The sequence below is a fragment of the Trichosurus vulpecula genome, chromosome 1 (genome assembly GCF_011100635.1).
Source record: "Trichosurus vulpecula isolate mTriVul1 chromosome 1, mTriVul1.pri, whole genome shotgun sequence".
Taxonomy (NCBI): Eukaryota; Metazoa; Chordata; class Mammalia; order Diprotodontia; family Phalangeridae; genus Trichosurus; species Trichosurus vulpecula.
In genome coordinates, this window is record NC_050573.1 from 494521781 (window position 1) to 494535112 (window position 13332).

The following is a 13332-nucleotide window of genomic DNA, read 5'->3' on the forward strand; positions in this document are numbered from 1 at the left end:
AAATTATGGATATTGATCCTAGGTGCAATTTTCATTTTCCCTTTCCTGTTCCCTGAATCCTGGATGACCATTTCTTCGGGATGTTGGAGTGGGGATTTTTATTCAGCTGTGGGTTAGTTGAGATGAAGTCTGAGGTTCTTTCCAGCTCTCACCTGCTTTGATTCTAGTGGAAAGAACACTGGACTTGGAGGCAGCTGGGGGTTCAAATCCAGGTTCTGACGTTTAACTTCTGACATGCAAACTTGGGCAAATCACTAATGATTTGGTGACCGAGTGAAGACCATTTACAAAGTGGCAGAAGCAATACTGACAGTGCTGTGCCATGGAGTTATTGTTAGGAAACAACTTTGTAAAGTATTAAATTAAATGTGAACTTGCTGCTATCAAGCCTGGGGCTCTCAGTAAGAAATTATTTTTGTACAATAATACGCTGTAAATTATTGGTCAAGAACACTTGGTTTTTGGAACATTTCACAATCATTCTCCAAAGTTCAGTTCAATTTAACCAGTGTCTACTGGGTATTAAGTACAAGGCAGTATATTAGACCCCAGAAATAAAAAAAAAATAGATGCAACATTAGCCCTGTTCTCAAAGAGGTGAAGTATAAAGGGGAGGAGAAGAAGAGTGATCCACAACAACTACTTGGAGAACCTCAGAGGGAAAAAAAAAAGCTTTGGTCACAGAGACTACACAATTGACTGGAAGAAATAAAGCAAAAGACAGAGAAATGAAATAAAACTTACCACTCCTATTCCCCATATTCTCTCTCTCTCTCTCTCTCTCTCTCATTTCAACAGTTTTACCTATGGAATGCATAGTATTGTTTCTTGCTGACTGGACTATCATTAACTGCAAATCTTTTTATACCGTCCTTTTCCCTTTCCCTGCAGATCTTTACCTTCTTGTAAAATATTACTTAAGTTATGTTGAAAAATCCCCCAGTCCATTTTTCATATGCAGGGATGCATGCAGGGATGTGGATGTGACTTGCAACTACTTAAAGGAAAGAGACTTCTTTTAAGCCTTCACAAAAGCCTACGCTTTGTAACAATGTGCTAAGATAGTCATACAAATTTTTACTTTTTTTCAGACCTTCATATGCCTTTCTCAATTTTCATTGATTTCTGTTTTGTATACTGACAAGAATAAAACAATAAAGTATTCTGTTTGAAAGGGGAAAAAATGAAATAAAATGAGAGTTCATGTGGAAAAAAAATTGACCGGAGAATAAACTAACTTAGAACAGAAGGTGGAAAAACCTTACCCAAGTAGTAGGCTCCCTGAAAAACTGAATGGAACAATCAGAACTCAGTGATTCCCTGATACAAAAGAAATATTAGAACAAAGTCAAAAGAAGCTATTTCCTAAGAAAAACAAATGACCTGGAAAACAGGGTGAAGAAAGGCAATTTAAGAATCATTGGACTCTCTGAAAACTGGTGAAACAAAAAACTTGGATACTATATTTCAAAAAATCACAAAAGAAAATGCTGGATATGCCAGAACCAGAGAGGAAGATGAAAGTAGAAAGAATTCACCAGTCATTTCCTCAAAGAAACATCAAACTGGAAACCTCTAGGAACACCATATCTAAAACCTAGAGATTCCAAGTCAAAGAAAAAAGATTACAGATTTAATGGAAAGTTATTTTTAAGGACTTGGATCATGAAATAATAATATATGAGAAAGTGCCTTGAAAAGTATAAAATGCTTCCCTGGCAACCGTGGTACTATTTACCATTCAACACATGTACATATTCCAAAGGTGTAGCCATTTACACCATTTACAAGGCATAAAAGAATGGCTTCCTGTACCACCCATTGCTGGTTTAGCACTAGCTTTTGTCCCTGTGATCATAGCAGCGATTGCTGAGTAAAATACATTGGTGTCCAGGGGTGGGAACACTGGCTACTTCCCCACCCCTGCTTCCTAAGGTATGACTAATGGGACCCATCATGGAGTCCTGTCCAAATTTAGAGGACCCTAGGATTGAGAGCCAAAAGAAAGCTTAGATTAGAGCATCTAGTCTAACTCCAATTTATAAGTCATACCAATAAAAATGGCAGGATATCAACTCACATGGTTTTTCTTGCTCCCGACTCTATGTTTTTTTTTTTCTTTTTTTCCTCTGCCATGCTGATGATAAGTAGGAGTGACTGAATAGAAAAAGAACCAGGAAAGGTTAATGTCAAAAAACCTCAGGAGGCAAGAGAACCTATCTAGTAGGAAGGGGGTTATGCTACAAAATGGTGCATGTATGTGAACCAAAATGGCTATTCATCATAGCTGTTTCTGCTTGATTTTTTTTGTTTGGATATGAATCTGAGTAGGTAATATCATGAACAGTAATACTAATTAATACTAAATTACTTTGCTCTCTGTAATATGTTGTCTGTTCTTTATTTTAGCTCCAAAAATAATCCAGAAGTTCACAATTACCAGGTAAGATTTATTATTTTTTATTTTTTAAAAATTAATTTTAAATTTTTCCAGCATTAGTCATTTAATCCTGTATATGTCATATGTTCTCTGTGTTTTATTACAAGTGATGGAAGTGTAAATTTTAGTGCCAGGAAACTTTGGCCAAGCAAAAATTGTTGAAGGAGTTGAGCTTGTTTCACTCAGACATGCCGTTGTCATGCTCAGGGGGGACACCCCTCTCAGGGGTTGAAGTAATATTATTGGATTAATGATCTCCTCAGGCTAATGTGAGTAAACTTATCTGGCTTTTCCACTATTTTATCAGCCCTATAAAGGATAAAAGATGTTTTGTATACAGTAAGTGTTTAATGAATGTTGAATTCCATTAAGTTGATTTGAATAAAATGAGGCAAATCTGCTAAAGACTTCACTAGTCATCTGATCCAGAATATTCCATACCATTAACACTTGAGGTGCCACCATCACTATGGTTTTAAATGCCATATATCTCAGAACTGTGCCTTGAGAAACAATACTTGGGATGATATTTCACTCACAGGGTTTTCACTTAATTTAAGCCTTTGCAAAATATTTTTCCTTTTTGATCTTCTATCATTGTCTAGGGTGTCCCTAAAGTCTTAGTGCCATTTTAAGAATAAAGCTTAATATTAATTAAATTAATAATTAATGTGTTTGTGTAAACCCAGTGTCACTAAATGAGTTCCATGGATGAGTTGAGGTGATGGGTTGGACTCTGCATTGTTCTTTAGAATCTCAGAATGTCAAAACTAGAAGAGGCATTGGAGGCCATTTTATCTAATCCCCTCAACAGGCTATACCCCTAAGAGATTAAGTATCTTGTTTCTGCCCCCGTCCCCAACAGCACATGGGTTAGTAATTAGTGAGAGTAGTGAAATGAGAGCCCAGCTCTCCTGGCTCATGAACAGCTTTACCCCAGTGTAATGGCAAGCAAAGTGGGACTTTCGTTGTCTTTTGTTTTGGAGTGCTTCTTAGCACCAAGGCAATCAAGTGTCTTTGACTGAGTCTTGCCTTTGTTTGTAGGAAGGCCCACACCCTTATACTAGTTAGGTCATGAGAGGTGTGAAGCTCTCGGGCCCTGAAAAAGAGTATATATACACAGAGGATAGCCATTGAACACAGAAGAGAACTCTCAGAACTGGGAGAAGGAGAGATTTTGCTTTGGGGGCTCTCTCATTGGAAGAGTGTTGGTGTGGAGACTCTGGGTAGCCATTAAGGAGCCCCCCTGGCTTTGAAAACCCAGATGTTGGTGTTTCTCTCTGTCTGGTAACTATGTATATGTAGCTTTGGTTAGACAGCTAGAAGCCTGTCTGTTGATTTGCATTATTTGCTCTGTTTATATTTTCTCTGTTAGTAATTTCTGTTTGTATTTGCTCTGAAGTTCAGGGTGCTGGCTTTTCCCCCTGACCTAAATGAATGATAATATGTATGTTTGATTAAAGTGAGATTGTAAACCCCTTAAAGCTGCTTTCCTTAGAAAAGCAGATCAAAGAATCTGTGCTAGCAGCCCTCCTGTGTGCTGGTGTCGTTGGTCTTACACAGCCACAGTAGCGGCAAGTTATACCCACCTATTTCCTAATTATTTTGTTTTAGAGGTATTTTGTTGTAGTGGCTATACATTGATGGAAATCACACTTGCAGAATCCAGGGATGAAATGTAAATGATGCCATTCTCTCAGTAGTGAATCACAAGAGAAATGAATAAACATGGGTGTCTTGAACAGAAGAACCTCCAGTTGATTTGCCAAGAAAAGAATTAATGAGAATTGTTTTTTTTTAACTTCTCAGTATCTAGAAGGGATATCCTTAAACCATGTTTTCTCCATTTTAATTGAGTGTATAACCAAAGAAATGGACTAACAGCCCTCCTAAAAAGATAGTTTATCGTTGGATATGGGCAAATACTGCCTATGAGCATGAGAGGGTTTTTAACTAGTGAAGCAAAGAGCTGGTACAGGTTTGTGGAATCTACCTGATTCCGATGACAAGGAAGCCTGGAGATAAGTTATCTACATGATAAAAGCTTAGAGAAGTGGTTTTTTGAGGGCTTTTGCTTAAATACCATAAGAAAAGGCAGGTCCTATCAAGCTTTAAGGTCAGGTAGATGGTGCAGTGGATAGAGTGCTGGGTCTGGAATCAGGAAAACTCATCTTCCTGAGTTCAAATCTAGCCTCAGACACTTACTAGCTGTATGACCCTGGGCAAGTCACTTCACCCTGTTTGCCTCAGTTTCCTCATCTGTGAAATGAGCTGGAGAAGGAAATGGTAAACTACTCCAGTATCTTTATCAAGAAAATCCCATATGGGGTCATGAAGAGTTGGACACAACCAAAACAAACTGAATAACGCTGCCACCAAGCAACAAAGACTTTTGAGTGTGGCCCCAACAAGAGACTGTGCCTTGCTAAATTCAGAGAGGTTCATTGCCAGAGGTTTGGCCACCTAGTCATGTTTTGACTACAGCAGCACCTCCTTGATGATATACTAAGGTGTACACATATCTCTCCTTTCTCTGGGCTGTCCTCCCTTACAGCTGCCAGATTGATATTCCAAAAAAGCAGGTCCAACTATGTACTTCTCTGCCTAAAAAACTTCAGTGACTCCCTATTGCCTTCAGTTGAAACCCTTCATAATCTGGTTCTAGCTTCTTTCTAGTCTAATTGCATCACTCCTCCCTCAGACACTTTGTGGTCCAGCCAGACAGGCTTCCTAGCTCTTTCCTGTCTCTCAGGTCCAGTCTCTTGTCTCCATGCTTTTGTACAGGCTATGCCCCCTGCCTAGGATTCTCTCTCCCTCTCGTCCTCTGCCTCTCAGAACCCCTCATTCTCTTCCAGGCTCACCTCTACTGGCTCTTCCAAGAAGCTTTTCCCTGATCCCCCAGTTGTTAGTGACTCTCCCTCCCCCAGGCACTGTGTGTATAATATATTTTATATACATTCTGAATGGGATAATACATTTTTGTTGTGCAGTTGTTTCAGTTGTGTCTGACTCTTTGTGACGGAGGTCCACGGGATTTTCTTGGCAAAGATACTGGAGTAGTTTGCCATTTGCTTCTCCAGACATAATAAATGTTTGTTGATAAATTGATTTGATTAGAGGGGTTGTGATCTGTTTTGGCAGAAGAAGTACATATATCAGCTGAGTCATTAATCATTTTAAGTATCAAAATAAGCCAATAGAACAAAGCCCAGAGACCACCCAGCTCTCAGGCTCCCTCTCATCTAAGCTGTTGGGAGCATACACATGCATACTTTTAAGAAGGGCCTGTTATGGAGACAGGGACCACACAGATTTTTTTTTTAATTTTTGATTTTGCTGCAGTCACACCATTGCTTCCATTCTTCTCTTCAAGTCTATTTATTATAACAATGCACCTTTCCATTTTCTGAAACCAATTGTTGTATCAAAGCTAGGCAATCATACTTTATTTTCCAATTGATTTGCCAAGAAAAGAATTAATGAGAATTGTTTTTTTTTAACTTCTCAGAACCTAGAAGGCATTATCCTTAAACCATGTTTTCTCCATTTTAAATGAGTGTATAACCAAAGAAATGGACTAACAACCCTCCTAAAAAGATGGTTTATTGTTGGAAATGGACAAATACTGCCTGTGAGCATAAGAGGGTTTTTAACTAGTGAAGCAAAGAGCTGGTACAGGTTTGTGGAATCTACCTGATTCCAATGATAAGGAAGCCTGGAGATAAGTTATCTACATGATAAAGAGCTTAGAGAAACTGCTTCTGGAAATCTGCCAGTGGAGAAAATAGGTCTTCCTGCTCATCATCAGGCAGCTGGGTGGTACAGTGGGCAGATCACTGAGCTTGGAGTCCAGAAGACCCGAGCTCATATTCTTCCTCAAGACCCTAACTGTATGGCCCAAGCTTGTTCTGAGGAGCCAGTGAGGGGATAATATGAAAAGTTCTTTGCATACTGTAAAGCTGTATGTAAATGCTGTCATCATGATATTGCTCTCAGCATGGGAGCTAGTTTAATTACCCCACAGTGATGGAATTTTGTCACAGATAGCTTTAAAGTCTGGTAAATTGAGTCTCTAGAATTGCCTGGTTCTACTTTTCTCTTGGGGAATTGTGATTTGAAGGCAGCTTTCAGTTTAGAGATTGTAATACTGGTCGAGAGATGGAATCTCTTCCCATTCCACCATTAACTAAATTGATTTGTGACTTTGTGATGGTTTCTCGCCTGTTTCCACATCTATAAAGGGGGACCTCTCTCATATGCTGTCACAATGTGTGGTAAGGTTTTTTTTTGTTGTTTGAGTTTGGTTTTTTGCCATTCCTAAGAAGCTCTCCAGGGAATGAAATTTCAAACCCACCACTGGTTCTAGCATAATGTTGCACACTTGGATCCCTTTCCTACAGAAAGTTCTTCCTGATACACCTTAAGTCCCGTTTCTTTTGGTTCTGTCTGTGAGGAAAATAGGAACTGTTCGTCCTCATTCTTCTGATAAGGACCTGTTTTCTCTTAAAAGGCCGATTATTATTTCTTCATGACCTGAAACCTTAGGCTTCCAGAATCAACTAGAACTGTTGCATTATACCTGTTCATTTTTTTTTTTAAAACAAGGGCAATAGAATGATCAGATATAATCTTTGTGTTTTCTCAGAGCTGTTGTTGCCATGGTCTGTCACCTACCCCTCCTAGGGATATGAAAGTTAAAATGTAAAGCAGATTAATTCTTGTCTAAATGAAATTGTGAATAAACTAATCACAGCTAATACTTTGCTTCCAGATGCAATACCATCCTAATATACATCCTGGACAACAACAGTGGCACCCTCATTCTCCAAATGTAAGGTAAGCACGTTGGAAGGACATTGTTTTTGTTAGTGATTTAAATTTATTTTTCAAATTACACTTAGTTACTGAACCAAAAGAAACGTAATAGTAAAAGCTTCCTCAGTGATAATCGGACTAGTCACAAAGGAATATTTATATTAGCTGATGCACAGAAGTTCTGTAAGAGACAAGTCCATTGCTTTTTGAAATCTTGTTTGTTAATAACTTCAGTGCATTTTGCTTTAAAATGGTTCTTAAAACCTCTAAGTAATGTTTGTTCTTGACATGGGAAGACACATACTTGGGGGGTGGAGGTGTAATGAAGTGGAAGGAGCCCTGCATTTTGAGGTAGGAACAGCTCAATTCGATCCCAGCTCTTCCACCTGTTGACTGAGTGACCTTACACAAATCATCCTATGCCTGTACTGAGGCTTCAGGTCTCCTTCTCAGCAAAACGAATGGGGTTGGACTAGATCATTTTTGTGTAATGGACCCCTTTGGTGGTCTTAGTCAAACTATAAAATGTTTTAAGTGCATAAAATACATTGGATTGCAGAGGAAACCAATTATATTGAAATAGTATCAAAATATTTTTTAAAAACCAAATTTACAGACCCGAGGTTAAGAATCTTTTGGACTAGATAACCTCTATGGGTCCCTTTCAGCTCTGGGATTCTGTGATTCTTCAAAGGGGCGCGTCCTGCCTTCTGCAGACACATACAGAACTTGAAATGGCAGAAATAACTACAAACACGTTGAGTTAATAGAAAAACTGAGGACTAACGTTGTACATCAGAGCTTACCAAAGCTTATTGATTGGAGTCCTGAATGTATTCGTAGGGAAATGCCATTATTCACAGAGGCATTCAGTTTTGTGTGATTTTTAACAGGTGGCTTTGGTTAGGTGATAATTTCAAAATGTCATTCTATTGCAAATGCCATTTGTTTTCTCAGCTTAAGCAAATGAAAAATATATGGAAACTTATACTTATGGAAATATTATTACATTTTTTAATGTTTAGTCCAGGAGCCATGATATTTTCATCAACCCAGATTTTTCTTGTGGGGAAAAGGGAGAGAATTTTATGTCTATAACTGCTTGTTCTGCCCAATGAGCTTCTTAATGGATATGACCCATCCACAAACAAATTTTTTACCCCCTTATGAATTTGGGATTTTATTCACAGTTCTCATCTGATTCCCCCCACCCCCTTCCACCAATACCTGAAATGGGGGAGGAAAGTGATGAAAAGTTTAATGCATACTGCTGTCCAGTATATCTCATCATTTCCATCTCATTGTTTTGCATGCAATTTCTAAAGCATTTATTACCGTCTTGTATTATTTCACATATAGTTTTATGTTTTCATCATTCACTAACCATTAACTATGCCAATGGCACAGGCCATCATTTCAGGATGACAGGTCACATTGGAAACCACCCACAAGTGAAGATGACCACAGTTTGCATTATGTCCACAACCAGAACCAGAAGAATTTAGGAGGAATACAAAGTATGAATTTGGTGTATCAAGATAAACTTATGACAGCCCTTTGAGACTCTTCAGATCTCCCTGACCATCTTAGTCTCATCACATTCCATGAACATTGTCTGTCTTTGCATTACCTGAGTTTGCGTTGTAAAAAAAAAAAATGCCTGTAGCTTACATTTGATTGGCCTTTCTTGATAGTCTTGAAAGGTCTTTTCAGCCTTTTTATAAATATCTGAAAATAACTCATGGTAGCTAGTCATAAATCACTGTTTACCACATTCCAAATAAAATGAAGGTAGTTCAAGGCTCAGGAATAATTTTTGTTCCAGTTTTAAATTTGGAAGTAAAAGTTTATGTTTATTTTTATTGTGCAGCAAATATAGATATATATATGTATATATATCTTTGTTATTTAATTGATGGGACCAAGCAAAACTAGAAAAGATTGGTCTAAGAGCATGGCATAATGAAAAGACCCCTGGGCTAAAGGGTCAAGAAACTCTTATGCTAGATTTGCCACTTACTAGTGATGTGACCATGAGCCTGTCATTTCCCTCTGAGTTACTCTAGTTTCCTCATCTATGAAATGGTTAGGGGTTGGACTAGATGACTTTCTGATACTATACAAAGCCAGGGGTTTTTGTATTTTTATTTTTAAATACTGCTGCCAGGTTGAGGTTTCAAGTGAAAAAGAATGTTCTGACTCTTAAAATGAGAAGTAGTGTGGCACAGGAGACAGAGAGAGGGGGAGGGAGGGAGGGAGGGGGGGGAGAGAGAGAGAGAGAGAGAGAGAGAGAGAGAGAGAGAGAGAGAGAGAGAGAGAGAGCGAGCCCCTTTTGGGGCTTGAGGCCACACTGCTGTAAGTGGCAAAGTAGGTGGCAGCCTGCATTGCTAGGTGAAGTCCCTCACCAGGAGCTCACTGCCCCAGTGAAATCACAGATCTGGGCCATAGCCCTATAATGGAAAATGTAATATCCCCTTTCTGAGAGGAAGACCTCCTTTTTCCTGGAAAGATTTAAAATCTTCATGGAATTTATTGGAAGATATTCTAGAGGGAGAATAAACATTTTTTATCTTGTAGAGCATCAATCACTACTTTTTGATTTATTGATTGTACTAATAATAACCACACACTATCCCTAGGGGTAGTAGTTGCTGCTATAAATCATTTAAAATAATGCCTTAATGATGGGTGCTGCTATCTTGCCTGATTTTTTAAAGATAATTCTGAATACAAACTAAGGATTGGTAGAATGTATCATTTTTCTGCTTGGACTCTCTCAAAAGGTAAACCATTGCCATCAGCAACGCATTTGGGGAATCTGATGAAATTAACATGTATGTGGGGAGGGGGTAACTTTTGTGTAATTATGCCAGGGTGCAGGATCAGGTGTGCGCCATTCCCTTGTCAGAAGTGCCTGAAGCCACTGTGTTTGCTACTTTGGGGTGAAATCTGTATCTGAAACCACCTTACTGCCTTAGTCTGGCTCCTGCTTTAAACTGAGCAAAATAAAGCAATGCTCTTTCCCTCTGGTCCCTTAAAACTACAAGACTCAAACCATATTCATTTCACCCTTTTATAAAATCAAGAAATTCTAGTGCCATCCTTTGTGACATTTTCACTGCAATTGGGTCTGTCCTGATTTTTTTAAATGTCTTGAGATCTTCTTTATTTGATCAGCTTTAGGTTAAAATACAGCAGTTCTTGATTTTTGTACGTGCCTCTTCAGCAAGGGAAAAACCCGACCCACTCTTTTCAGAGTTAGCCTTGATCATCTACAACTCTTGGTTTTTTTAAAAAAAATTGTTTATAAATGTTCTTTTTAGCAGTTGTTTTGATCTTCAGTGTATGTGCTAAGTACAAATTATGTGTCCTGAATCTTTAATCCATCTTGGTACATTTTTACATAAATGCGTTTCAAAGGAATAAAGATCATTTGTTGTGTTTTGACTCTTAAATTACTTTTGACGAACTCCCAACGGCTTCCTGGATGTCTTCATGGATAACCCATACATCAGCATACTTGGATACCAGAATTCTTGTCTTACAGGGCCTCAAAGTGAGCTTTGGATGAAGTGAGACCTCCTTAGAATCTCGTTGTCTAGGATTGTGCTGTCATTTTTAAAAGCTGTTCACATGTGCAGTTATGAATGGGTTTATACTATGTATCAGTCAGTCGATAGGCATTGATTAAGCCCCTGCTATGTGCCGGGTGAGCACTGGGATAGAAATATAAGCAAAAATGGCCCTTACTCAAGGAGCTCCCATTCTAATGAGGAAGACAACATGCTGACAGCTATGTACAAACGAGAAATCTACAGGATGAATTGAGAATAATCAACAGAGGGAAGGCTTCTCAGAGAACGTAGGGCATCTAAGTGGTAGCATTCCTTTCTCCTTAGCACTAACATTACAGAGCAACAAAATGTTGGGATTTCAGGAAGCAGAGAAGCATGTGGCCCATCCACGTTATCCAGAGACAACCAATACCACAGTTAAGGGATTTGGCAGAGAACTGAGGAACAGAACACTGTAACAATGAAGGCTTATATAGTCTGAGGTTATTTAGTGTCAGGACAAGCTACATACTATTTGAATTGAATTGGACTGAATTGTCCCATGGGTATCTGTGTGTTACAATGTAGTACTTGGGAGGTAAGGAGGGCTGTAGGGAAAGAGCATTGATGTTGAAGTAAAGAGATCTGGTTTTGAGTTTCAGCCCCAGTTGTCTGTGGGCAAGTCAATGAATATCTCTAAGCCTTGATAAATAAGTGGTAATAATATATATTAGGCTTCTGAAGCCTAAGCATCCTAGAAAAATGGTAAGCTGATGTTATAGTTGATTTTCATCCATGCCCAATGTTCTAACCTATCTGAGTCTTTTTGAATCCTGACTGTTAGGTAGGGTCTCTGGTCCCTCACAGCTTTGGGTCATGTGTAAAGTTTATAAACCTGTCATCTATGCTCTTTATCTAACTTACTGACAAATGTAAATAGCACAGGGCCAAGCCCAGATCTCTGCCCCTAGACTGTTAAAGTTTTGTTTATCATTTGTTTTTACATCACAGTAATTTCTGTACATGTTAAGTAAAAAGACGAATCCTCCCTTATAAAAAAAAACAGTTAAAACTGTTTAACTGTAACCCCATCTGACAGCTTATGCAACATTCCTTACTCATAGTCCCCACACATCTCAACCAGAAGAAGGGAGGTAGTTCTTTTCTTCTCTAGGACCAATAGAGGTCATTAAAAATACTCAGCTGAACCTTGTATTTTGTTTGTTTGTTTTATTTGTTACATAAGACAGTCCTTTCAGGATTGAAAATTAGAAAAAAAAAATCTACGTTGAATAGGCGTGATATCAGAGAGAGGATATGACTGCCTTTCAGAAATCTTCCAGAAGGAACCAGACTGATGAGCAGGACAAAAAGTCACTTTTCCCACATTACTTCTCTTCTGTGATGAAATAATACCTAGCCTAGGGATTCTCTGTCCTGTCCTTTGGATGGTACCAGGTTCCTTTTTTGATGCCACAGCCCAGGGGTCTCCTTCTTGGTTTTCCAGTGGTATACTGTCATCCTTCATCCTACCCCTGTGGAGGTCTACCACTGCTTTTTTTCTCTAGCATGAGGAAATATTAGGGCACAGTGTAGATATCTCTTGAGTTATGGTTTAATGTTTTTCAGACAGCTTAATGAAGATAAAAAATTCTCAGCCTCTCTGTTTGCCATTGCAGCAGATGGGTTGGGGATAGAAATTAAGCACAGTCTCCTCCAGGTGCCATTTAACTTATTTCACTAACCTCTTTCCTAGGCCAAAGCATTTTAATTATATAATTTTGGGCTAATCCACTCAACTCTCCCCCTGCCCCCTTCCCCTGTTCCTGGATTGAGCAGCTCTATCTATCTCAGTATTGTCTGTGGAGGACTAGGTAATTTCTTCATTGAGCCCCATGTCTACCCTTTTTGTTTATGCTCAGATTTGACTCTTGTGACCACCTCTGTCACGAACTAGGTTGTTGTTCACAGCTGTGACATTGGAAGTTCCTTTACTATCATTATCTTCTCTCTCTAGACTCTACTCTTTTTCTTAAAGCATTCTATATAATCTATTTCCCCCCCCATGTTCCTTTTTTTCTGCTTTTTCATTTTTCCAGCAGGCTCTGATCCATGCTCCTACATTCTGGACCTTGGGGTCTCCATCCTACTCTCTCTCTTGTTCTTCAGTCCCTTCTTTCATTTGCCATCCTATCCTTTGTCTCTGTCTCCTTCCTATTCTTCTTTTCACAGGCCCCTTGCTCCTCCCTGGGGTATCACCAGTTCTCAGGCAATTTTCTACTTCACTTATGTTAAGGCATCATAATTTGAGACTCCTTGGTGTTACAGAAGATTAGAGCACTGAATCTAGAGTCAGGAAGACCTGAGTTCAAATTCAGCTTCAGACATTTACTAGCTATGTGACACTTGGGCAAGTCACTTAACCTCTACCTCATTTCCTCAACTATAAAATGATAATAATAGTAATACCTACCTCCCGGGTTTGTTGTGATGATCAAGTGAGATATTTATAAAATGCTTAGC

At 38.8% G+C, this 13332-nt stretch overlaps 1 protein-coding gene across 2 annotated transcripts in view; it reads left to right on the plus strand.

The window, feature by feature from the left end:
* The window catches only part of EPB41L4B (erythrocyte membrane protein band 4.1 like 4B), a 247617-nt gene that overhangs the window by 137492 nt on the left and 96793 nt on the right, over positions 1-13332 (plus strand). Inside the window, exons 14-16 of one of the 2 annotated variants that reach the window (XM_036738338.1) lie at positions 2410-2443; positions 7212-7276; positions 8663-10710. In XM_036738338.1, the coding sequence (XP_036594233.1) occupies positions 2410-2443; positions 7212-7276; positions 8663-8816 (253 nt within the window). In that variant the 3' untranslated portion in view covers positions 8817-10710. Of the gene's footprint in view, positions 1-2409; positions 2444-7211; positions 7277-8662; positions 10711-13332 lie in introns of those variants that run through there. The other variant, XM_036738343.1, reaches the window with a different exon arrangement.